Source organism: Saimiri boliviensis, chromosome 6, assembly GCF_048565385.1.
Source record: "Saimiri boliviensis isolate mSaiBol1 chromosome 6, mSaiBol1.pri, whole genome shotgun sequence".
Classification (NCBI taxonomy): Eukaryota; Metazoa; Chordata; class Mammalia; order Primates; family Cebidae; genus Saimiri; species Saimiri boliviensis.
In genome coordinates this window covers 132,877,800-132,902,058 of record NC_133454.1, presented here as the reverse complement: position 1 = coordinate 132,902,058, position 24,259 = coordinate 132,877,800, and the positions used below count along the sequence as shown (strand labels likewise).

The following is a 24,259-nucleotide window of genomic DNA, read 5'->3' as shown; positions in this document are numbered from 1 at the left end:
CCCGGCCCCCCTCATGCCCCTGGCCCCTACTCGCCCCTCACCAGGTGGCACCATTGATCATGGTGGCCTGCTGGGCCAGGATGAACTTGTAGCCCTCCAGCGTGCAGGGGCACTGGGCCTTGTGCACACACTCGCCCTTGTGGTTCAGATAGGTGCCGTCGGGACAGTTGCAGCCGTCCACGGGCACTGCGCTGGTGTGGCACTCAGCTGCGCGGTCCGACAGCGACAGGCAGGTGCGCTCACAGGCTCGGCTGTCGTAGCTGAAGGTGCTGTTGCCCGTGCAGGGGACGGCTGCGGGGGACGCCCTCATCAGACCCCCGGGGAGGAGGTGGCCGGGGAGGCCGCGCTTGGGTTCTGCCACCTGCGTGGGGCCCCGGGACGGCCCACCGTGACCCCTGCCCGCCGTGACCCCGCTCCAGCCCCCCCGGGTGCTCACTGCAGTTCTCCACGCTGCTTCTCCAGCCCCAGAGCAGGACGCCCCGCGAGGAGCAGGCGTGTACATAGTCGCCCAGGGCGGCGCAGATGTGGGGGAAGGTCTCCTCATAGTTGCAGGCCTGATAGACACACCTCTGCGGGCAGAAAGCCGGCATGGGCTGGCAGCGGGCACTCTCCCCTGGGAATGCTGGGGCCCCAAACCTCCCGCCAGCGCCAGGATGCCCCCAGGTGCCTGACTGTGTTAGCCACTGCACCCTCTGCTTCGGCCTCCCCTGTGCCCTCCCAGACGCCCTCAGGCCCTCACCTTGTAGAAGGGCGTGGGGTTCACCGTGGCGTGGCACCTCTCGAACACCGTGCCTGTCCTCAGCAGGACGGAGCAGTGGGTCTCCGCACACACCTCTGGGGATGACCGGCCGGGGCATGGGTCCCTGTCCCTCCCCATCCAGCCACGGGTCCTCCCAGGGACCCCCCCACCCTTGCGGCTGGGTCTGTCAGAGCCATGGGGGCTGGGAGGGCAGCTGGGGGAGTGGGAGGCCAGACACTCACTGTTGAGCTGGCTCATGGAGCAGGGGTCAGTCTCACGCTCCAGAGCGGCCGGACAGTTCCCTGCCCGCCAGGAGTCCACAAACAGCGAGGCGGTGCCCTCGGCGATGCCCAGGCTGGTGGTGAAGTCGTCCGTCGTGTCCCCGTTGAAGTTGCCGCAGAGTCCTGAGCCGGCACGCCATGAGCTGTCCCTCCTGCACCCATTCCGGCCCCATGCCCAGAGCTCCCAACCCTCCTCTAACCTCGCCCTGGGTGAGCGCCGGCGTGGGCCACACGGGTCTGTTACCCCCGGGGCTCCCCGGACACAGATGCCACATGAGCCTCTCTGGCCGGCCCCCTAGGGACAAGGCACCGGGGCCACCCAAAGGGGCAGGGACTCACCTCTGGTCTGGCCTCTGAACTGGGGCCCGACAGTGATGTAAGCCTGGAAGACGGGGCGCAGCTGCACCATGAGCTCCAGCCCGAAGCTGGTGACCATTTGGAGGTGGGTGGACGTCTGCCTGAAGACCGTGATGTTGCCTGCGGAACGCGGTGCTCAGCGGCCGCCTGGCCCTCCCTGCCCGCGGTGGCCCACCCTGGAGGCTCGGCTCAGGGGCTGGGACCGGGCCGGGACTTACGAGTCCTGTACGGCAGCCACTTGGCGGCTCCGTTGTTGCTGACCACCTCGTCCTGGGAGATCACAATTTTGTCCTGGAGGGAAGGTGGCCTGGGTCAGGCTTGGGCACCAGGGAGCAGAGCCCTGCTGGCAGGGACGGGTGCGGGAGAGGCCTCACCTGCCTGGAGAGGTAGACGACAGCCACCAGGGAGGTCTCGGAGTGTGAGAAGCCGGACTTGTCATACACGGCCATGAGGGTGCCGTCTTCGGGAAGCTGGGGGCTCTGTGTGGGCAGGCGGGGGCTCAGCCATGGGTGGGGTCACTGGGGGTTCCCCTCCCCACGGGCCACAGGGCTACCTGGAGGAGGATGTAGGTGCAGGTGCCGTGGAAGCGGTAGGGCCTGGCGTCGAACGTGGTGACGAAGGAGCTGCCTTCCAGGGAGCAGTGGCCGGGGCACGGCCGCTCCGTGCACACCCAGCGGCCCAGGGTGCACTGGCTGTGGGCGGGCGTTGGGGGGACCACGTGGTGGGCAGGGCCAGCCACGGGAGCCAGACAGCACCCCTCCCCTACCCTGGGCCAGTGGAACTCCTGCCAGGCTCCAGAGCCCCCTCCGCCGCCTGCCCCCTCAGCTGCCTCCCCCTCCGCCGCCTCCCCTCTTCACTGCCTCCCCCCACCACCTCACCAGGTTCGGCAGGCAGCTGTTGTGACCGCCCCAGGGGCGTATGTGGCGCCATTGAGCACACAGGGGCACTGGGTGACAGGCACGCAGGTGTGGTTATTGGAGAGGTCGTTCAGGACCGTCCCTGCAGGAGAGGGGCTTCTTGGGGCTTGGTGGGACTGACGGCCTCCCACTCTCCCTGGCTCCGGGAGACGCCCCCCGCCTGTCTGTGGCGTCTCACTCCAGCTGCACTTGCCTTTACGTCTCTGTGCCAGACACTGTGTGCCCAGCCTGGGTTCCCAGTGAGTGGCAGCCCCCAGCAGGCAGAGACACGTACCTGTCCCTGGGGCCCAGCTCAAACCCCACCTTCTCTCAGGGGCTCTGAGATCCCAGTGGGCGAGACACCCTTGCATGTGGTTTGCAGGGTGGCCGTGGCTGGGAGAGCTGCCAGCTGGAAGCATGGCGGGGGAGGGGGAGTGTGGGGGGAGGGGGAGTGGAGGGAAGGGAGTGGGAGGGGAGGGGGAGTGGGGGGGAGGGGGAGTGGGAGGGGAGGGGCTCACCCAAGGCAAGAGGGCCCCTGGAGCTGGGACTCAGACGGCAGAATGTGGGGTGAGGCGGGTCGAGGTGGGTGGGGTCAGACAGCCCGTTGTCCCCAGGATCTCCCCAGGGGTCCTGGGGGGAGTGAGTGCTCCCGACCGCCCTCACCTTCCGGGCAGAAGCAGCCGAAGGTGCAGGTGCTGGAGCAGCTGTGCTGGGGGTTGGAGCAGGTCTTCAGGCAGGCCGAGCCACACTCCTGGTACACCTGGTTGGCCGGGCACTGACCCACGGCTGCGGGCACGGGCGGCTCCGGTGAGAGGGTCCCACCCGCCCTGCCCCTCCCCGCCCACCCCGGCTTGGGAGAGGACTTAGCCCAGCCCCTCCTCCACCCAGAAGCTGCCGCGGGATCTCCCGCCTCTCAGACCGGGGGGGGGGGGGGGGGGGGGGGGGGGGGATGCGGGCGCCGCGTCAGGGGTTCTGGGGCCAGGAGAGCCGGGTCTGAGCCCCAAGCCCTTCCTGGAACTCACGGCAGAGGCTGGGGCCCCGCCAGCGGCGGACGGGCTGCCGCGCCACGCTGCACTGGCGGAGTATTCGGAGAGCGTGGCGCAGCTGCCGTTGCCCAGGCCCGGCGGGGTGGCCGCTGCCATGTCTGCCTGGCAGCTCAGCACGAAGGGCTCCTTGGGCACGCTGCACTCGGGGGCCACCAAGGTCACAAGCTGGGTGCAGATCTGGGCCTGGGGGGCACTCGGGGTCACGGGGGCAAAGACCACACCCCACGCCACCGTGCCAGGGAGGTTGGGACCCGGCGTCTGTGATGGGGCTGTTCGTCGGGGCCTTGGTGGCCTCGGAGAGCTTGTCAGACCCGGGGTGAGCCCCCTGGACCCCCCTCGCTTACGTGCTGGGCCTGCCGGACCGGGGGGCTGGGGATGGTCTCGAAGGCACAGATCTCACTGGGGTCGTCCAGCTTCTGGAGGGCAGCGAACTTGTGGGGTTCCAGGAGCTTGCCTGGGGGTGCAGGACAGGGGTCAGCACTGTGGGCAAAGGCTCCCCAGCCCCATACCCCACCTACCCTCCTTGCTCAGAACAGAGGCACCCCCAGCCCTGCCCCTCACCCAGAAGCCCCCTCCAGCCCTGGCTCCATCTAGAAGTCCCCCGCCCTGCCCCCCATCTACATTCTTTGCTTAGAACAGAAGTCCCCCCAGCCCTGGCCCCCACCTAGAGGCCCCCAGCCCTGGCCCCCACCTAGAGGCCCCCCAGCCCTGGCCCCCACCTAGAGGCCCCCCCAGCCCTGGCCCCCACCTAGAGGCCCCCCAGCCCTGGCCCCCACCTAGAGGCCCCCCCAGCCCTGGCCCCCACCTAGAGGCCCCCCAGCCCTGGCCCCCACCTAGAGGCCCCCAGCCCTGGCCCCCACCTAGAGGCCCCCCAGCCCTGGCCCCCACCTAGAGGCCCCCAGCCCTGGCCCCCACCTAGAGGCCCCCCAGCCCTGGCCCCCACCTAGAGGCCCCCCCAAGCCCTGGCCCCCACCTAGAGGCCCCCAGCCCTGGCCCCCACTTAGAGGCCCCCAGCCCTGCCCCTACCTACCCTCCTCACTGATGAACTCGTTGGTGGCCTTCCCGTCAAAGTTCCCACAGAGCCCACACATCTGGCCCATGTATTTCTGCTCCACCAGGACCTGCGGGAGACAGCTCTGCTGGGTGCCGGGGCCAGGGGAGCTCATCCTCTGCGGGGGGCTCTCAACTCCTGCTCCTGGACGAAGAGCCCCCAAGCCCCCACCCTGCTCGTCTGCAGGTGCACGCAGGTCGCTCAGGACCTCTCCAATAACTGGGGTGGAGTTACTGGAGTTAGACCTCTTCTCGTGGGAGCCTAACTTTCCAGTGGAGAAGCTGAGTCACCCACAAAACCCAGTCCTGGCTCTGGTTGCTGGCCGGGGGTCCCCACGGCTTGGCACACGGTGCCTGACTGCCCAGGGCTGGCCGGGACTCCCAGGGAGGGCAGCCCCTCCTGAGTCCCACCTGCCCCCCAGTGTTGCGGGCCCCAGGCTCACCCCGGCCCCTCATCCTCACCGTGAGGTGGGCGTCGGGGCCCCACGTGACCTCTAGCTCCAGCTCCAGCTGCTTGGCCACCAGCCGCACGCTCTGGCCAAAGGGTGTGATCTGGAGCCCGTTGCTGGTGTAGGGTGGGCTGACGATCCTGTGGGGCCAGGGCCGTCGGTGGTCATCCCTGTCCTCCGGCCCCCGACCCCTGGGACCTGGGCTCCAGCCCGCCTGGCCTACCCGACGTCCTTGACCGAGATGGTGCCGTCGCTCACGGTGACGACGGAGGCCCCCAGCTCCACGATGATCCGCGCGATGCCTCCGTCTGGGCCTCGCCGCAGCTGGACGCTGAAGGTGGGGAAGGCGTCCTTGCAGGTGGCCGCAAACACGTAGTTGCACGTCCCCGAGAAGTCGTACACATGGTGGTCAAAGGTGGAGAAGTGCCCGACCCCCCACGTGGAGCAGTGGCCTTTGTCGGGGGCTGTGGAGAGAGCGGGGCCGACTTAAGCCCGGGGTCCCCACCAACCTGGCCGGGCAGTGCTAGGACAGGGCAGGACCCGGCTGGGGTAGGGCAGAGCTCACGCGTCTCCCTGGCCAGGGCTTTGAGTTGGGGCCAGGCTGTGGGAACCCCAGACATGGGCATCCAAGTGAACCCAAGTGGTGTGGCATATGCCTGGGCAGGAGTCAGCACCACCGTGGGCACAGGTACACACATGTGTGTACATGTGTGTGGATGTATGTGTGAACACGTGCACCTGTGCAGTGTGTACGCATGTGTTGTGTGTATGTGTGTTGCATGGGTGTGCATACGTGTGTGTGAGGCGTGTCTGGGCTTTGGCGGTGTGTGTGTGGTGCTGTGTAGATGTGTACAATGTGTATGTGTGTGTTGGGTGTGTGTGACTTGTGTGAGTGTGATGGATTTGTGTATCTCAGGTATGTGTAGGGTGTGTATATGGGGTGTATGTGTGTGTAGAGTGTGCTGGGCATGTGTACATCAGGCATGTTGTGTGTGTGTCTTTACATATCTGGAATGTGTGTGCTAGATGTGTGTGCCTGGGTGTTGGGTGTGTGTACAGTGTGTATTGGGCTGTGTTGGGTGTGTGTGCATGTGTATGTCGTGTGTGTGTGGTCCTATGTGTTGGGTGTGTGCATGTGTGTGTGCGTGTTGGGTTCTGAGTGTCTTGGGGGTGGCCTGGACTCTGGGTCCCTCTCTCCTGTATACTGGGCCTGGATTGTTTGGGCAGCATGTGTGTGTGTGTGTGTGTGTGTGTGTGTGTGTGTGTGTGTGTGTGTGTGGGTGTGTCTCGGGGGTGGCCTGGACTCCGGGTCCCTCTCTCCTGCACATCGGGCCTGGGTGCTGGGTGGTCTGGGCTCAGGGTCTGTGGCCGCTGCGCTCTTACCTGTCTGTGGAGAGTCCTTCGGCCTCTGGGGGCCTGGGCTGGCGTAGGCATCGGGCAGACCTGTGAGGATGGGACCCGCAGTCGGTGTGGGGCTCGAGGCCCCAACAGCAGGCCACGCGCTCGCCCACCCCGTGTCCTTCACGAGCCCCAGCTTCCTGCCCTTCACTTCCTCGTTCATCCGCAGATCCCCAGTTCAGCCTGTGCCGTCAGACCCTCGGGGTTCGGCAGATGACGGGCACCCCGTGTACAGGGCAGTCACGGCTGGGGCCTCCTGGGCAGGGCAAGGAGGGGCTGGTGTGCGTGGCAGGGGCTTGAGAGCTGAGCTGACAGTGGGCTGTGCCCACCTCCCCAGCCTGGCAGCCTGCTTTCCCTGAGGGGTCTGCTTCCCACGGGGTCCACGCCGGGCCCCACAGCCGGTTTTCCCTGCTCCCAGTGGGGTCCACGCCGGGCCCCACAGCTGGTTTTTGCTGTTCCCAGTGGGGTCCACGCCAGGCCCCACAGCTGGTTTTTCCTGCTCCCAGTGGGGTCCACGCCGGGCCCCACAGCCGGTTTTTGCTGTTCCCAGTGGGGTCCACGCCGGGCCCCACAGCCGGTTTTCGCTGCTCCCAGTGGGGTCCACGCCGGGCCCCACAGCCGGTTTTCGCTGTTCCCAGTGGGGTCCACGCCGGGCCCCACAGCCGGTTTTCCCTGCTCCCAGTGGGGTCCACACCGGGCCCCACAGCCGGTTTTCCCTGCTCCCAGTGGGGTCCACGCCGGGCCCCACAGCCGGTTTTCACTGTTCCCAGTGGGGTCCATGCCAGGCCCCACAGCCGGTTTTCCCTGCTCCCAGTGGGGTCCACGCCGGGCCCCACAGCCGGTTTTCGCTGCTCCCAGTGGCTCCGGGGCTCTAGACGCGGGCACTTTCTTGCACGTCAGCCTTGGTGTCAGTTCTGGCACGGAGGCCATGGTTGCCACAGGAATGTTCAGACAGCCGGGTCACGGTGACCCCAGGGCAGGGCCGAGGGAGATGCCCCACCCTGACCCTGGACGCTGGAGCGGGGCTGACACCCCCCAGGTCCCACCCCCTTTGCCCAGAGGGAGGCTTCTCCCACCTCTGGGTAACTCCCTGGCCTCTGACTCCGGGACTGTGGCCTTATCTGTGGCTCCTGTGGGTCCCCGATGCCCGAGTGCTGGTGGGGGACGTGAGCAGGACCCATGACCTCTCCAGACCCTTCTCAGAGGCCAGGACCCTCCTTGCACGTCGGTTAGCAGGGCACCCACTGCCTGCCTCCAGGTGCAGCTCAGAGGTCCTGTTCCTGACCCGCCCCACCTGTGCCCCACCCCGGGCTCTGCCCACTTTCTGGGACTCAGTGCTGCCCACGTTACCGCTGGCCACCTGTGTCTCTGGTGATGCAGGGACAGGGGTCTGTCAGCTGGAGGATGGTGTTGCCCATGGTCCAGGGAGGAGCCAGGCTGCCTGCCCTGTGGCTGCCTGGGTGAGTCCTCTCTGGCACAGGCAGGAGCCCGCGGTTATCTGAGTGACTGGATTTAAGGAGAGAGCTGGCCTTGGCTATGTGGGACACGCATTTGGCTGTGGTCCCCTTTGACCTTGAGATCCTCTTCTGATGGACCGTTCCTGGCTTATCCCCAGTGTGAACTGACTTTACCTCAGACTGGGGTAGAGGTGGCTTATGCTGGGCCCTGAGCCTGGTGAGCACCCACCCATCCCCCATCCCCCTCATGGGGGTCCCAGCAGGTGACATGGTCCCCAGCCCCTTGCCATTCCTTCCAGGGATGGTCCAGAAGCATCTGCTGTGGGAGTATGTGTCACATTGAACCTTCAGCCATGGAACCCTGTGGTTCCTGGGACAGGCCACGCTGGGTCTGGTGGGGCAGGGGTGGGAGAGCGCCAGGCGGGAGGAGGAATCGGCCGCCCGCCCCTCGGTCAGCATCTCTGGAGCCTGCAGAGCTTGACCCGGCTCCCCTGGGCAAGGCCCCCTGCAGCTCAGTTCCTCCACCTTTCACATGGGGGTGGCACTCGGAAGGGGATCCCCTGTATGCACAGACACCTCAGCTCAGTTCCTCCACCTTTCAGGTGAGGGTGGCACTGGGGGGCATCCAACTTCGGCACAGACACCTCAGGCCATGTCTCTGTGGCCCTGGCCGTGCCAGGCCGTCTCCACTGCCCCAGGCAGGTGCCTCACGGCTGTGTCCCCTGCAACCCACACTGCCCTTGCCCTGCCCCACCTCGGGAGGCTCCCCCAGTCCACGGGCTCCAAGTCCGCCGCCCCAGCTCTGTCTGAGCACAGCGGGAGGCGTCATTCCTGCCCCGGCTGCGCTTCCCATCGGCTGGTCCCTTGCCGGCCAGGGGCCTCGGGGCCGGCTGGTCCGCCACCCCCGGTCTCAGCCTCTGCACGAGCGGCAGGTGCACGCTGTTCCTTGTGCGTGCTGGGCGGCCGCCCACCGCTGCCTCCCGGCCCACCGAGGCCCAGGCCCGCTGCCCGGCTGCCCGGCCCCACACTCTGCCGGCCCAGGCCCCTCCCGTACCGGCAGGGACAGCGCTCAGAGAGCGTTTGCCGGGGTGATGGGTGGACACCCCGACGTGGCCCTCCACTCTCAGCAGTGCCCACAGCTCAGACCTCCGGGCTCCCTGGGTCCCACCACACCCCCCTTCCTGGATCTGGGGCCATGCTCTGCTGCAAGGTTGGCCCCACTCCTGGCACCTATCCCCAAGCTGTCCTAGGTATGCAGGTGGGGCCGGGGTCCCAAGCAGAGGGCACTGCTGGGCTGGCTCAGAGACCTCCCCATCCCCCAGGGTTGAAGAGTGGTACCCGGCGTGGTGGGGAAGGGGCTTCAGGGGAGAGAAGTGGTGGGGGGGACTTGGGGAGCAGTGGGGTGCCCCTGGGGGTCCCACTGCGCTCTGAGCCTGAGGCCCCAGGCTGGCAGCAGCTCCGAGGGGGGCTCCATCTCGCCAGTGTCCACCCCCAGAGGCTCCTGGCTATGGAAGAGGGTCCGGGCCAGCTCAGAGAGGAAGGGGAAGCCTTGGTTGCCAAGAGGGTCTTCCCAGGCCTTCGGCTGTGGCCACAGAGGGAACCCTCAGGGCTGGCTCTTTCTGGGGGCCAGGGGCAGGCCTGGAGGCCGCCTGCAGCAGCCACAGGGCAGGTGGGTGGCAGAGAATCCAGGATGATGGTCTCTCCTGGGTCCTGCCTGAGCTGGGTGGGAGCGCGGGGGAGAGGGCAGCCTGCCTGCTGAGGTCCTGAGCCCAGAAGGCCATACACCTTCTCCTCCCTTTACCCACAGCGGCCACACCAGGAGAGGCAGCATCCCCCCACTTCTGTAGATGAGGAAACTGAGGCCCAGGGCAGCAGGGACTGTGCCTCTGCACCCACACTCCAGAGACCTCTGAAGACTCAGGACCACGCCGAGGGGAGGGAGTGTGCCAGGCCTGGGCACCCACACATCTGCCCCCTCTGCCTGCGGGACCTTTGGACCCACTCCATCCGAGCGTCCCCCCACTGGCCACTGTGCCAGCTCGCAGGAGGGCGTCCCTGTCCAGGACCCATGGGGTCCCTGACCCTAAATGGCAGAGCCCAGCGCCGAGGCTGCTGGGGGAACCCTGGCCTGGCAGCGGGGGCAGGTCACCGAGCTGACGGTGGGCCTCGGTCCATCAGCGTCCGTGTGGGCCGGCCGAGGGCCCTGGGGTACCCGGCGCCCCCGCCACACTCACCAGCGCCCAGCAGGGCCCCGCAGAAGCACAGCAGCCAGCGTCGGAGCATGGCGTAGGGGCAGTCGGCTCTGGCCGGGCAGGCCTGCAGCTGCCACCCGTGCGGCTTGAACGGCCGGTCCTGGGCGCCTTATATAGGGTGGCGGGCCCTCCCCCGCCGTGCCTGCCTGCACCCCACGGTCCAGCCCCTTAATCACCACTGCCGGCGGGCACAGCGGTGGCCAAACAGGATCTGGGCCTGCTTTATCAGGCCTCACTTTCTTCGGAAAATCCTGCAGGCAGCGCCCCGTTATCGCCCACTCCCAGCGGGGGGGCTGACACGCACTCGCCCCCAGAGTCCTGCAAACACCTCCCGCGTCTGTCGGGGCCATTCCGGCCGGGCCTCCCCGCTGCCAGCTCAGGGTGGGCACCGTCAGCCACAGGCTTGGTGGCTGGGACCAGCCTGCTAGGGGAGCTGGGGGGCCCCGGGGCACCTGCCCTGCCCCTTCTGGGGAGCGCCTGGACCCGAGGACCCCCTGGAGGGCGCTGGGCCCCACCCCTCACCCTGAGTTCCCTGCCCAACAGGAAAGATCACCCAGTGGGGGACCAGCCCTGCCAGGGGGTGTTGGGAGCAGGGGCTCCGCCACAGCGGACAGGCAGCAGCCCTGGGGCTCAGACGGGCCGCCCTGGAGGCCTGGGGAGCTGTGTGTGTCTCTACAGCCTGCCAGGTCCCAGGCTCGCTCTTGAAGACCCCTCCTCAGCCTGACCTTCCCCCTGGGAAGCCACCCCCCCCTTGCCACGGTTTCTTTCCCCACAGCCCCGAGGGCTGTCAGCCGCTGTCTTGGGCATAGGAGCTCGGTGGGGGTTCGGGGGGGCGCACTCCTGACCCCTCCAGGCAGAGGGGCAGGGACTGGGACGACAGGGGGCCTCGCCTGAGGGGTAATGTGCCATGCCTGAGGGCCAGGGAGAGGTCTGGTGGCGTCGGGGGTGGTGGTGCCAGTGGCCTGCAGTGGGGGAGGGAGGGGTGTCTGGCCAGTCACCAGGATTGCCCAGCCTCGTTTGGGAGTCCAGGGGCCCCTCCCAAAGGGGAGTTTGTCCCCCCGCCCCCACAGGAACCCTCGCCGGCCTGGGGCTGCCTCCACTACACGCCAATACCGCGCTCTCAGCTGGGACCCCGAGGCTGCCTGGTCTCCCCGGGCTGGACCCGGGCCTGCCACCTCCATCCCACCTGCGCCTACATGCCCGGGGCCACCCCCCGCCCCCCACCGCAGAAGAGGCCCCACGCGTGCCTCACGTAGTAGGTGTTGTGTGTTTCACGTAAATCAGCTTCAGTTTTGCAGAACGTTACTTGAAATTACAGCAAATTGCTTTCGCAGGAAACTGCCACAGGTGTGCTGCCTGCCAGGCGCTCCGCACCAGCACGTTCTGGGGGCTCCTGCTCTCATCTGCTCTTCCTCTTTATTTTTTCGTGGAGATGGGGTCTCACTGTGTTGTCCAGGCTGGTCTTGAACTCCTGGGCTTCAGAGATCCTCCTGCCTTGGCCTCCTAGAATGCTGGAATGACACGCATGAGCCGCTGCGTCTGGCCTTCTTGACACTCTCAGGGTCCTCGTTGTTCAGGTGAGAAACTGAGGCACAGGAGTGAAGCCCTTGCCCACTCATGCTGAGAGGCTGGACGGACGCAGGGCTCACAGCTGGCCCTCGTTATGAGTGGGGCCTCAGCCCAGGCTCGAGGTGGGGACGATGAGCGCAGAGGTCTGAGGGCCCCCTTCCCTGGGTGGGGTCACCGCACCAGGGCAGCCGGTGCGGACAGGGACCTCGTGGGCAGATGGTGTGGCTGGGAGCCCCGTGGCCGCATCAGCCCAGCAGCTGTGCTTGTCTGGCCGCCTGTCCGGGCTCGTGAGAGCCAAACTCAGGTTCTCTTGAGGGATCCTATGAGGCTTTGAATGCAGGGGCAGGGATGGGCTGGGGTGGGAGCCGGTGGACCCTTTGCTTCCCCGGTCAGGCCTGCAGGGCCTTGGGGTCCTGGCCACCGAGGCTTCCATGTCCCAGCTGTAAAATGGCAGAGACCGCTGACCTTGAGGGGCAGTTATGGCCGTGACATTCAGCACGAAAATCCTGTGTCCCCTAGAATTGGGGAATTCCTGTAGCTTGCACAGGTGTGGGGTGAGTGGGGGGCGGGTGCCACCAGCCTGCAGTGGGCCTGTGGTAGATGCCCGCTTGCAGGCGTGTATGTGTGTGCACACGTGTGTGCGTGTGCCTGCATGTGTGCACACCTATGTGCATGTGTGTACACGTGTGTATACATGTATGTGCATGTGTTCATGTGTGCGTGCACGTGTGTGTGCTGGTATATGTATGTGCATGTGTCTGTGTGTCTGTGTGTCTGTGTGCTGAAATTTCTGGTAAAAGCTGTGCATCCCAGAATTTATTGTCCCCATGATCTCAGGGCGGCTCTGGGTGTGTAGAAGGCCCTGCCCTGAGCCCTGGCGGGGGGCATCTGGCACAAAGGGGCCTCTGGAGCCTGGGGGTTCCTCTCTCCCAGTGCACTGGCTTGGTGGGAAATGGCTGGGCGGCGTTTCAGTCCCCCGCCGGGGAGTGCTGCAGCTGGCCGAGCATTCGGGGAGGTGAGCGTGCAGGGCCTTGTTCCTGCAGCGACTGGAGACAGGAGCCGTGTCCACCGGCCTGGCCGGAGAGCGGGGCCTGAGGACCGGACACGTGCACAACTGACCCCTCTAAATGCCTGGTGCAGGCCCCGCCCCCACGTCCGTCTGCTAGGCCTGGCCTGGCTGTGAAGCAGGAGGCAGGGTGGGCCCCGGACCAGCTTCCTGGCTGAGCCGTGAGGGTGGGCGCTGTCTCCTAGGCCCCGGGGCTCCCTGGGCAGGCGTGAGCAGACGGTACCTTGGGCTTGAGGCCTTTGCCCCCGCACGTGTCTCCAGAGGCTCTAGAAGGGGTTCGGGGCCTGGCTCGCCTCACGGGGGGCCAAGGCCCTGGGTCTGCTGGGACTCCCGTTCACAGAGGAACTGGGATGACCTGTGGGTGGCCCCCCACTGCCCCTCTGCCAGCCCCCCACTTCCCCTCTGCCAGCCCCCCACTGCCCCTCTGCCAGCTCCCCCACTGCCCCTCTGCCAGCTCCCCCACTGCCCCTCGGCCGGTCCCCCCACTGCCCCTTGGCCGGCCCCCCACTGCCCCTCTGCCAGCCCCCCCACTGCCCCTCGGCCGGTCCCCCCACTGCCCCTCGGCCGGCCCCCCACTGCCCCTCTGCCAGCCCCCCCACTGCCCCTCAGCCGGCCCCCACACTGCCCCTCGGCCAGCCCCCCCCCACTGCCCCTCGGCCGGCCCCCCACTGCCCCTCTGCCAGCCCCCCACTGCCCCTCTGCCAGCCCCCCCACTGCCCCTCAGCCGGCCCCCACACTGCCCCTCGGCCAGCCCCCCCCACTGCCCCTCAGCTGGCACCTCCCCTGCCCCTGCCCCTGCCCCGCTGGCACTGTGGTCAGGTTGACGTCCCCGGGAGGAGAATAGGTCGGGCGTCACCCCCTGAGGCTTGGCAGCTGGTCCCCATCAGATCAAAGGACTGAAAAAACGGTGGCTCTGGGGAGTGTTTGGGAAAGGTTTCAACACCGGGAGTGAGAATGCCCCCGAGTTGGAGAGCTGCCACCTCCCATCCGAGGCGCAGGCCCAGTGCCGGCCGGGAGAGCTTGGTGTGGCAGCCAGTGCCCAGGTGTGAGGGTGAGGGGGCGAGTCATGGCTTCCTGTTGATCCGGACGCCTGGTGTCTTGGGAGGCGCTGCCCCTGGGCCAGGTCCCAGAGCCCACTGCTTGGGGAGAGGGTGGGAACCCTGAGAGCCTGGAGACAGGGTGGCTGGATGGGAGGTCCCCCAAGGGGCGGGGGCAGGGGCCGGCAGGGAAGGGGTGTTAGGCCTGCAGGAGGTCACCTGCCCCACCCTCCCTCCAAGGCCCTGTGTGGCTGTGGCAGGGCCGGCCCTGGGTCTCCTCCCTGCTCCCCGGCCCCTGAGCATCACTGGTGACCCCGCCATGGCCAGCTCGTAGGTCCCCTGTGGTTTTGCCCCCCACCCCCCACAGCATGTTGAAAAGGTGTCGCTCCCAGTCCAGCTCCTGCCTGCAACCACCCCCACTGAGTCTGGCCCTGGGGCCCCCACCCTGCAGCCGTGTGTGTGAGGAGAGTGTCCCTCATTCTCCCCAGCACCCAGGGGAGGCCCTGCCTGGCTGCGATACTCCCTGACCTCTGGCCTCTGTCTCCCACCCCGCCAACTCCTGTTTCTCCACCAGCCTTGCAGACCTCCCACCCCAGCTGCCAGGTCCACCCTGCCAGAGGTAGAAACGGAACCAGCTGCCTGTCACAGGTGAGGGTCTTCCCAGGGCCCGGGGAGGGCAGTTCGAGCCCAGGAGGGCGGCTGTAAGGGATGGGCGTACAGCTCACCCGGGTGACCAGCAGCCCACCCCTCACTGAGACCCCACAGCCCCAGCCCGCCCCCCTCAGACCCCGCAGCTCCAGCCCGCCCCCCTCAGACCCCGCAGCCCCAGCCCGCCCCCCTCAGACCCCGCAGCTCCAGCCCGCCCCCCTCAGACCCCGCAGCCCCAGCCCGCCCCCCTCAGACCCCGCAGCTCCAGCCCGCCCCCCTCAGACCCCGCAGCCCCAGCCCGCCCCCTCACTGAGACCCCCCAGCCCCTGTCCAGTGATGCCCAGAGGGCCAGGCACCCCAGGCACCCACGGGCCTGCACTTTCAGCCTTGACTGGTTGGGGACTGGGCTGGGATTTGGGGTCATTGTCCCCCCATCTCCCTGGGACACTCAGGTGCACATAGCCCCACCCCGGTCCTGTGTTGCCCGCTGCCCGCAGCACAGTGCGGCCTCCAGTGGACAGATGGTCTCTTCTGGCTGTGGGAGGAGCCGGTAGCTGCTGGGCTGGGGGTGGCTGGGATGCCGGGCTGGCCCCATCCAGGGCGGGTTGAGCAGTGGCCAGTGGGGAGCACTGCCTGAGGCCGGCAGCCGCACGTTCCCGGAGGGGAACTCGCACCTGCCTCCACCCGAGGGCCCCGGGTCCTTTTAGTCCACTCATGCCCCGTGCCGGAAGCTCAGGAGCAGGCGCTTTTCAGCCTGGGGCAAGGCGGGGTACGGGGTGCCGGGGCCATTGGGGGCAGCCCCACAGGAGTGGTCCTGGCCCGGCCACCCCTCCCTCCAGGTGGGAGCTTAGCTGGGGTGAGAACCCCACCTCCCGGGGGGTGTATTGGCGGCCGGTAGCCTTGGGCAGGTACCCAGGAGAGGCTCACGCCTGACTCTGGTACCTCTGAGCCCCATGGTAGGCAGCAGAGCCACCTTCCCACGGGGCACCTCAAATGCCTCCTCCTCACCCCGTTCCCACCCATGGGAGGTGGGGCTGCTCCCCGGGAGGAGCGGGGCCATCAGATCCACTCCGAGGTGCACCCCCGCCATGGGGCCCTGCAGGCCATCAGACCAGGTGGCTGTGTCCCCCAAGCCCCGAGGGGAGACCGGGGTCCCGAGGGCCGGGCCGCACCTCCCGTGTCCGGGGGGAGATGTCCGCGCATTGCCAACTCTGGGCCTGAACCCAGGGCGCCCTCGTCTGAGCACCCACAGGGAGAGGCTGCAGGGACGGCCGGTGTCCAGCCGCCTGCCCCGCCCGGGTGCTGGAGCCGGTAACCGGCGGATGTGGACTGAAGTGCAAACAGATAAGGCTGCCCGGCCCCGGCCCCCTGGCTGCCCCGAGCTGGCAGCTGTGAGGCCCCACACTGCCGGGGCCGGGGGTTATCGGTGCCTTTTGCCTTCAGTGAGTGCAGCTGGATGGGGAGTTAGCGAGGGCTTCCTCCTGGGGTGGCTGGTGAGGAGCTTTGAGGAGGGTGGGGGGCTGGAGGCTGCTGGTGACGTGGGGGTGGAGGTCAAGCTGGAGCTGAGGCTTGCGAGACCATCTCTCTCCTGGAATTCGCATCCCTATCACAGGGGTGATGTTTGAGGGGGTCCCTTTGGGGAGCCGGGCGGGGCCCCAGAAGCACAAGCCAAATGACCTGAGGGCAGGTGCAGCTCAAAGCATGGCAAGATGAAGGGCTGTCGGGACCCCCAGGTGAGGAGCAGGACCGGGTCGGGTGGGGCTGGGTCACCAGGAGGTGTCCAGAGTGAGCTCAGAGGTTAAACTGAGGACGAAGAGCTGGGGGCGGAGAAGGGACCCTGAGCCAGCCTGGGGCCGGTGGTGCGGCGTGCTGGCTGAGTCTGCAGGTGTCCTGGCAGAGATGCCTCTGTCGGCAATGGCAGTGCCGCCACAGATCCTGTGGAGAATTTGGAGAATTTGTTTTTTTTCCCAGAAAAGCTCCAGCTGTAAACAGCCAGACCCGAGTCTCTCTCAAGAATCATGTGCAGGGCCGTCCCAGGCCGTGGAGGTGCAGAGGGGGCAGCCACGGAGGCACAGGCCGGGGGGTGACGGGGAGGGTCCTGTCTGGGGGTCCCAGGGGACAGTGGCATGGCTGGCATAGCCTGCGGAGAGCCGAAGAGTGCCCAGGCTCTCGACGGCTGGCTCTTTGGGCTGCCCAGGGGAGTGCAGTGGAGGCCCAGGGTCGTGGTGGGTTTCCCGCCCACTCACAACAGCTGCCGGCACAGGGGCCTTGGCCTGCTCCGCTGCCTGCAGCTGTGAGTGCTGTGTGGCCCGGGGGAGGCCCTGTGCACGTGGGCTGCAGCATCAGGAGTTGGGGGGCCCAGAGCACGCAGGCCTGGCAGAAGCCCGGGTGGTACAGAAGGTGGCCTTGGGGAGCCAGAGGCTCGGGCCCTCCCAGCCGGTGTCGGGGCTGATTGCGGCTGAGACTGGTCATCAGAGCAGCCCACGTCCACCATCCACTGTGCCTGCAGCTCCCCGGGGTTCCCCCAGGCCCCAGCCCTCCCCCAGATGGGAGCACAGCAGGGTGGCCAAGGAGCACCCCCGACTTACCCACGAAGCCTGGCTCATGACCGGCAGCCAAGGTGCAGCCTGGCTGTGGTGGGCAGCGGCCTCCAGTCCTGACGCCGCCAACTCCCGGAGGCATGGCCAGGGCCCGAGGCCGCCGTGTGCACGCACACGCTCCCAGGAGTTGTTTCTAACAACCCCAAACGGAAACGACCCACGTGTCCATCAGTGGCGAAAATTCCGTGGTCCGTTCATTCGAGCGTCCAGTTTGGGCGACTACAAAGTCATTAGACCACGTGTGTCCACATCTCGGAGAAGCGTGCGCTGCCACTTCTCAGGTGTGGAGTGGCTGGAGCATACGGTTGGCATCTGAATCTTTCAGAAACTGCCAGGCTGTTTTCGAGCATGACCGCGGCATTCCGCCTCCCTCCTGGTCCTCCTCTGTGCTCGGCGTGGCCCCCTTCAGCCAGTAACAGGCGTGCAGTACATCTTACCGAGGCTTTAATTTGAATTTTCCTAATGACTGATGACGTTGAGCATCTTTTCACGTGCTTATTCGCCATCCGCCTGTCTTCTCTGGGGAAGTGTCTTCCAGTGTTACGTCCGTCCCCTTTCACACCGGTTGCTTCAGTCTTGAAAGTTCTTTATATATTCTACATTGGAGTCCTTTAGTAAACGCATACTTGGCAAAGACTTTTCTCTCAGCCTGTGGCTTATCTTTTTATTCTCTTAAGTCTGTCAGAAGATGCTGTTAAGTGTCAAAACTGTTCAAAAGAGCCAAGGTTCGTTCTTTTGTTCTTTATTTTTTGAGACACCATCTCGGCTCACTGCAATCTCCACCTTCCGGGTTCAAGCGATTCTCCTGCCTTAGCTTCCTGAGTAGCTGGGAGTATAGGCACACACCACCACGCCTAGCTAACTTTTGTATTTTTAGTAGAGATGGTATTTCACCATGATGGTCAGGCTGGTTTCAAACTCCTGACGTTAGGTGATCCATCCACTTTGGCCTCCCAAATTACTGGGATTACAGGCATGAGCCACCTTGACCGGCCAAAATTCTTAATTTTGACAAAGGCCAATCTGTTAATTTTTATTTTATGCGTCATGCTTTTAGTGTTGTAGGTGAGAAACCTTTGCTTAATCCAAGGCCATGAACATTTTTTCACTATGAAATGACCTTCTTTATTGCCAGTCATGTTCCTTGCTCTGAAACCCACCTCGGTATGAATATTGCCACCTGATCTTTCTTTCTGTGTTAGCATGGTTTGTTTTTTTCTATTCTTTTACTCTCAATAACCGATTTGTGCATTCCGCGTACAGTGAGTTTCTTTGGGCAGCTTATAGAGTGACCTTGCTTTTTATTCTAGTCTGACAATCCACATCTTTTTAATGGGGGTGTTTAGACTATTACATTTAGTGTAATATTGATGTGGCCAGGTTAAAATCTACCGTCTTGCTACCTGTTTTCTGTTTCTTCCATTTGTTCTTTGTCTTTCTTTTCTGCCTTCTTTTGGATTGACTATTTTTCCTTGGTTCAATTTTATCCCTTTGTTTGCTTATTTGCCATAATTTAAAATTATTTTAGTAGTTGCTTTAGAGTTGATAGTACGTCTTCAACTTACAGTGGTCTACTTTCCAAAGATATTATCACACCCCACATATAGAATAAGAACCTTCTAGGCTGGCACAGTGGCTCATGCCTGTAATCCCAGCACTTTGAGAGTCTGAAGCAAAGTGATCACCTGAGATCAGGAGTTCAAAACCAGCCTGACCAACAGGGTGAAACCCTGACTCTACAAAAGATATAAAAATTAGCTAGGTGTGGTGGTGGGCACCTGAAATCCCAGCTACTCTGGAGGCTGAGGCAGGAGAATCACTTGAACCTGGGAGGTGGAGGTTGCAGTGAGCCGAGATTGCACCCCCGCACTCCAGCCTGGGCGACAGAGGGAGACTTCATCTCAAAACAAAACAAAACAAACAAACAAACAAAAAAGCACCTGCTTACAATTCCCTCCTCCCAGTATATTGTGCAATTCTTGTCATGTCATACATTTTACTTCTACACACAATTCACAACACACTACATTGTTATTATGTTTTTCTTTTTTTGTTTAATTATTTTTAAAGAGGTTTAAATAGTAAAATACTTCCATATTTACCCAGACAATTACTGTTCAAACGCATGACTCCATTGTGCAGATCCTTCTCTCTTTCCTCCCTCCCTCCCTCCCTCCCTCCTTCCTTCCTTCCTTCCTTCCTTCTCTCTTTCGAGATGGAGTCTCACTTTGTCACCCAGGCTGGAGTGCAGTGGTGTGATCTCGGCTTACTGCGGCCTCCAACTCTGGGGCTCAAGCGGTCCTTCCACCTCAGCCTCCTGAGTAGCTGGGATCACAGGTGTGGGCCATCGCGCCAGGCTCATGTTTCTATTTTTTGTAGAAATGGGGTTTCATCATGTTGGCCAGGTGGGTCTGGAACTTCTGACCTCAGGTGATCCGCCCACCTCAGCCTCCCAAAGTGCTGGGATTACAGGTGTGAGCCACTGCGCCCGGCCACGTTTTCATCAGATCTGAACACATTTGGGCCACGATTTCTTCGATCCTTCCTGTCCTTCTAGCTTCCTTCATGGACTCCGTTTCCCGCCCTGTCAGGCTGCTCCAAGTTTCCCACCTGCCGCTCACTACTGAGCTGTTTATTTCCTGGGCTCCTTGTCTTCCTGTGTTTCTGTGACGCCGCCTTCGGGTTCACTGTCTCCTTGTCTGTCTCAGTCATGCCCAGCGCGTTTTCATGACAGTCAGTCGTTTTCATCTTCGGATGTCTGACTTGGAGCTTTTTTGTTTCATGTCTTTTACTAAATGTGTTCGATTTTTAGCGTAGCATTTTGATGACATGAAATACTATCAGAGAACCTGTTTTAAAGCCTTTGCTGGTTCCAACATCGGTGTTGATTTTATGGTTTTGATGAGCTGCTTTTTCTCCCGACATGGGTGGAATGATGCCCTTTACCTGCCTGGCACTCCCTGGCTGGATGCTGGACTTTGTGAATTTTACCTCATGGGCTGCTGGATATTTTTGTGCCCTGGAGCTTTGTTCTGGGGCAAAATTAAGGGATTGGAGACTGTCTGGGCCTCCTGGGCCTTGTGTGACTTGAGGGTGGGATCGGAGCACTGCTGAGTGTCCTCACCACAGAGGCGAGACCCCGAGGGGCGCTCTGCCTGCTGCCCGTGAACTCTGAGTGGCGAGGTTTCTCGGCATCGCGGGCGGGGGCAGTTCTTTTCCCAGCTGTGTGGGCTCCACCTGCTCTTCTTTCAGACCCCTCAGGGGGTTCCTCGAAGCCTTTGGTGGTCTCCTCCCAGGCACGTGCTGAGCGGGTTCTCTGCTGCTCAAGACGGACCTTCTGCAGGTCCCCAGGCTCTGCTCTGGGCAGCTCCCTCCCTGCCAGGTTCCTGGGTACTCCAGCTGCCCTGGTTTCCCTGCCTCTCAGCTGAGCTCTTCCTGAGTTCCCCTTCCCGGCCCCTTGTCCTGGAAATCCTTGCAGCGGTGACCTGGGCAGTTTTGGGGCTCCCGGGTGGTGACCTGGGCAGTTTTGGGGCTCCCAGGTGGTGACCCGGGTAGTTTTAGGGCTCCCGGGTGGTGACCTGGGCCGTTTTGGGGCTCCTAGGTGGTAACCTGGGCAGTTTTAGGGCTCCCGGGTGGTGACCTGGGCCGTTTTGGGGCTCCTAGGTGGTAACCTGGGCAGTTTTAGGGCTCCCCGGTGGTGACCTGGGCAGTTTTAGGGCTCCCCTTGCGTGTTTCCTGCCTGCCATGGACTGAACGTCTGTCTTCCCCCACCTCCATTCCTATGTTGAAATCCTGGTGCCCAAGGTGACGGTATTAGGAGGTGGAAACTTTGGGAGGTGGTAGAAGTGGCAGAGCCCTCACGAACCGGGCTAGTGTCCTGACCAAAGACACCCCAGAGGCTGGGCATGGTGGCTCATGCCTGTAATCCCAGCCTTTCGGGAGGCTGAGGTGGTCACTTGAGGTCCGGAGTTCGAGACCAGCCTGTCCAACATGGTGAAACCCCGTCTCTACTAAAAATACAAAAATTAGCTGGGTGTGGGGGTGAGCACCTGTAGTCCCAGCTACTCAGGAGGCTGAGGCAGGAGAATTGCTTGAACCCAGGAGGCGGACGTTGCAGTGAGCCGAGATTGTGTCACTGCACTCCAGCCTGGGCAACAGACCAAGACTCCATCTCAAAAAAAAAAAAAAAAAAAAAAAAAAGAGGCCTCCGAGAGCTCTCCCACCCCTTCTACCAAAGAGGGAGGTGACCCAGCGAGAAGATGCCACAGGGAGGGCCCCACCAGACGCTGAATGGCCAGAGCCTTGAAGCCGGAGTTCCCGTGCCCGAGCTGCGTCTGCCGCTGTCACACACCCGGCCCGTGGCGCTCCGGGCAGCAGCGACGGACCGACCTGCTGTGCCTGGGACTCTCTTCCTGGCCTGACGTCCAGCGTCTCCACAGCTGCTGTTTCCCACAGTTCCTGGAGCCTTTTAGCTGCTAAATCCGGCCTTTGTTACTCTCTTTGCTAAAAATGCTAGTCCTTGATGAGCTAGAATCTTGATACTTTGAAAAAGTCAGAGGGGCACATAGTCACTAAATAAAACCTGGAAAAATGTGGAAGGGTAGCGGGAAGAGAGCACCCCGCAGCCCTGGGGGCCCTGCTGCCTGGCCCACCCGCAGCCCTGGTGCCTCCTCCCGGCCCTGTCTCCCTGGCCGAGGGGCTGGGCAGCACGGCCCCACCCACATGGCTTTCCCGGGGCTGCCACGACCCCAGCACAGGCCCGGCAACCGCTCAACACCAGACAGAGTCTCCCCGTCCTGGGCTGGGAGCCTGAGATCCAGGAGAGGGTCTGGCGGAGAAGGGTTCCCCCTGGGTCACTCTGGAGGACCTCTTAAGGCGGACCTCTTAAGGGAGCCCCAGCCCCCACTTTGGCAAAGAGCCTCTGAGCCAGACCTGCCTCCCTCGGGCCTCCAGTGGATGCCCACGTGCAGCCTCTGCCGTGGGGTCACCCTGGGGTAAGGGTCTCTCCCCGCCGCCCCTGCTCACCTTCTGCTGCTGGGTCTTGGCCTCCCTGGGGTGATTGTGGTGCCCCCCCCAAGCCTGGGCCTTGCTGGCCCTCATCAGCCCCCAGCCCTCTGCTCCCTGGCATTACCCACAGCCTGCAGAACGCAGGTGAGTTTCCTGGTGAGGATACAGTAATCACAGTGATGAGGATGATGATGGCAGTGACAGTCGTGACCGCTGACGCTGCCACGAGCTGGGCTCTGCCACTTCGCACGTCTGGGCGGCTGTGCAAGACACTGCTGGGGTCCCGGGCTGAGGGCCAGGGACGGGCACCCGTCACAGCTCCCAAGGGGCCCCCACACCACCCCAGCGCTGGCTGGTCCTGAGCCAGCTGCTCCTTGAGAGATTGTGCTGACTCTTCCGCTTGGCAGCGTTTGAATCTGCTGGCGCAAGAGCTCTGTCACTTCCTCAAAGCCGGGCCCGTGGCCGTGGGCAGCTGTCCGTCCCCACGTGGGTAGAGCTGTGCCATGCCCTGTGGCCCCAGGCCCAGCTCTGGGGTCTGGCTGGGCGGGGCCTGGAATCTTCTGGGAGCCACCATGACTGGCTGCAGCCACGCGCTCCCCAGCACGGACGTCCCCTTCTGCAGGAGAATGGGGACGTCTGGGGCTCTCTCTGGACAGCAGGAGATGCGTGTCCACAGGCTGGCCCCATGCAGGGAACATGCAGGTCCCGGTGAGTTGGGATTCTGCAGACTCCCCCGGCCCCCACGGGCCTCACATGTCCTGGTGCCCACGTGTCCCCAGTCCCCGGGTTCAGCCACAGGTGCGGACTCCTCCACCTTCCTCCAGGCCTGAGGTGGGACCCAGGCAGGCTGTCAAAGAAGCCGGCCCGGACTCTCCCCAGGCCCTCGCGGGAAGGAGGCCACCAGGCACCCTGCCTTCCTGATGCCTGTCAGGGCGAATCTCAGGAGACCCCGGCTCTGAGACAGGGAGCAGCAGCTGAACAGGCCCCTAGGGTGGCCCTGGCCACCTTCCTTCTCTCTGGGTCAGAGCTGCCCAGGCAGGGAGGGTCCAGGCCATAACAGAGCTGGGCCGGCTGGGGACAGTGCGTCCCCCTGTGCGATCCTTGCAGCTGGCGGGTCCTAGCATGTGCTTCTGCGGTCACTGGATTTACCGCAGGTGAGACGGCGCCTGTGCCCACGTGGATGAGGAGACTGAGGCCTGCCCAAGGTCACCAGGGAGGGAGTGGAGAGGCCCGAGGCCCTTGGGCCGACTGGAGCCTCCCTGCCCCGACATGCCTCGGCCTCCGGTGTCCCAGGCCTCACGTGGTGCCTGAGCCCACAGGTGCCACCCAAGGCCCCACGTACAGGGACAAAGGTGGGGACAGGAAACCCCTGTGGTTCGAGGCGGTGGAGGCCACAGGTCAGTCTCCGGGAGGGCCAGGCAGGAGGTGGGCCCAGCGGGACCAAGAAATGAGGGGCCGGTGGTCCCACGCCCACTGCAGGGTGCGTGAGAGAGAGGGGCGGGTGGTGGCTCAGCCACGCCCACAGCCGTGTGGACAGGGCCCCAGCCTGCCCGCCCCGCTGTCGCGCCCCTGCACGGCTCACGCGGCTTCTCCCATTACTCAGGCGCCGCTGGGCCCTGCGGGACTCAGACCGTCTCTGCGCCACTCAGCGGGGTCACCCTCCCACCTGCCCCGGCCCCACCCGCCCGGCTTCTGTCCCACTCAGGGCTGTCTGTCCCGAGCCTCCCATCCATGGGGCCGCGGTGCATCGGCCCGGCCGCCTGTGCTCCCCACGATGGCTGAGAGCCCCCGGGGACCTGGACTCGCCCACACGCAGGCACACACGGGAACACGCCTGGGCCGCACGCTCTGAGCCACGCCTCGCCCAGCCCTCCTCTGGGCCGCCGTGTGGGCGCCGGGCGCCACCTGCTGACAGATGGGCATCACGGCCCTCTGGAACCTTCCACAGCACCACACCGGCCATAGGTCTGGCTGCGGCCGGCTCGGGCTGGGCAAGGAAGCGACGGCTGCCAGGGAGCCTCGGGAGGCAGACGTTGCTGAGCGCCGGGGGCTGGGGGCGTCAGGTGGAGGCTGAGGAGGCGTGGAGGAACCCTGGCCCCACGGCCCGGCTCTCCTGCTGCATTTTGGGAGCCTGTGAGACCCAAGGATCCCGAGGGTCCCCAAGGCCCTGAGGCTGCACTGAGCCCCCCTTTCCTGCCCTGGCCCCCGTGGAGAGGTGGCCCCAGCGGGAAGCCAGGCCTGATGTCTGTCCCTTTGCAGCCACAAGGCCTGGCCAGGACGCTGGGAGCTCCACAGCCTGGAGACTCAGCTCACTAGAGACTCAGGGCCGGGGGCTCCCTCAGCACCTGGGAAGTCGGGCCCCCCGCCCTGGACTCCCACCCAGACACCGTCTCAGCGCAGGCCTGTC

At 64.4% G+C, this 24,259-nt stretch overlaps 1 protein-coding gene across 1 annotated transcript in view; it reads right to left on the bottom strand.

The window, feature by feature from the left end:
* The window catches only part of MUC6 (mucin 6, oligomeric mucus/gel-forming), a 31,344-nt gene extending 21,388 nt beyond the window's left edge, over positions 1 to 9,956 (bottom strand). Inside the window, 18 exon segments of the mRNA XM_074401941.1 lie at positions 42 to 291; positions 437 to 569; positions 740 to 834; positions 982 to 1,143; positions 1,360 to 1,497; positions 1,596 to 1,668; positions 1,752 to 1,856; positions 1,931 to 2,069; positions 2,256 to 2,376; positions 2,937 to 3,059; positions 3,296 to 3,355; positions 3,358 to 3,502; positions 3,664 to 3,773; positions 4,350 to 4,440; positions 4,832 to 4,958; positions 5,042 to 5,282; positions 6,202 to 6,261; positions 9,908 to 9,956. Of these exon segments, the coding sequence (XP_074258042.1) occupies positions 42 to 291; positions 437 to 569; positions 740 to 834; positions 982 to 1,143; positions 1,360 to 1,497; positions 1,596 to 1,668; positions 1,752 to 1,856; positions 1,931 to 2,069; positions 2,256 to 2,376; positions 2,937 to 3,059; positions 3,296 to 3,355; positions 3,358 to 3,502; positions 3,664 to 3,773; positions 4,350 to 4,440; positions 4,832 to 4,958; positions 5,042 to 5,282; positions 6,202 to 6,261; positions 9,908 to 9,956 (2,222 nt within the window).
* Positions 9,957 to 24,259: the final 14,303 nt, after the last annotated feature.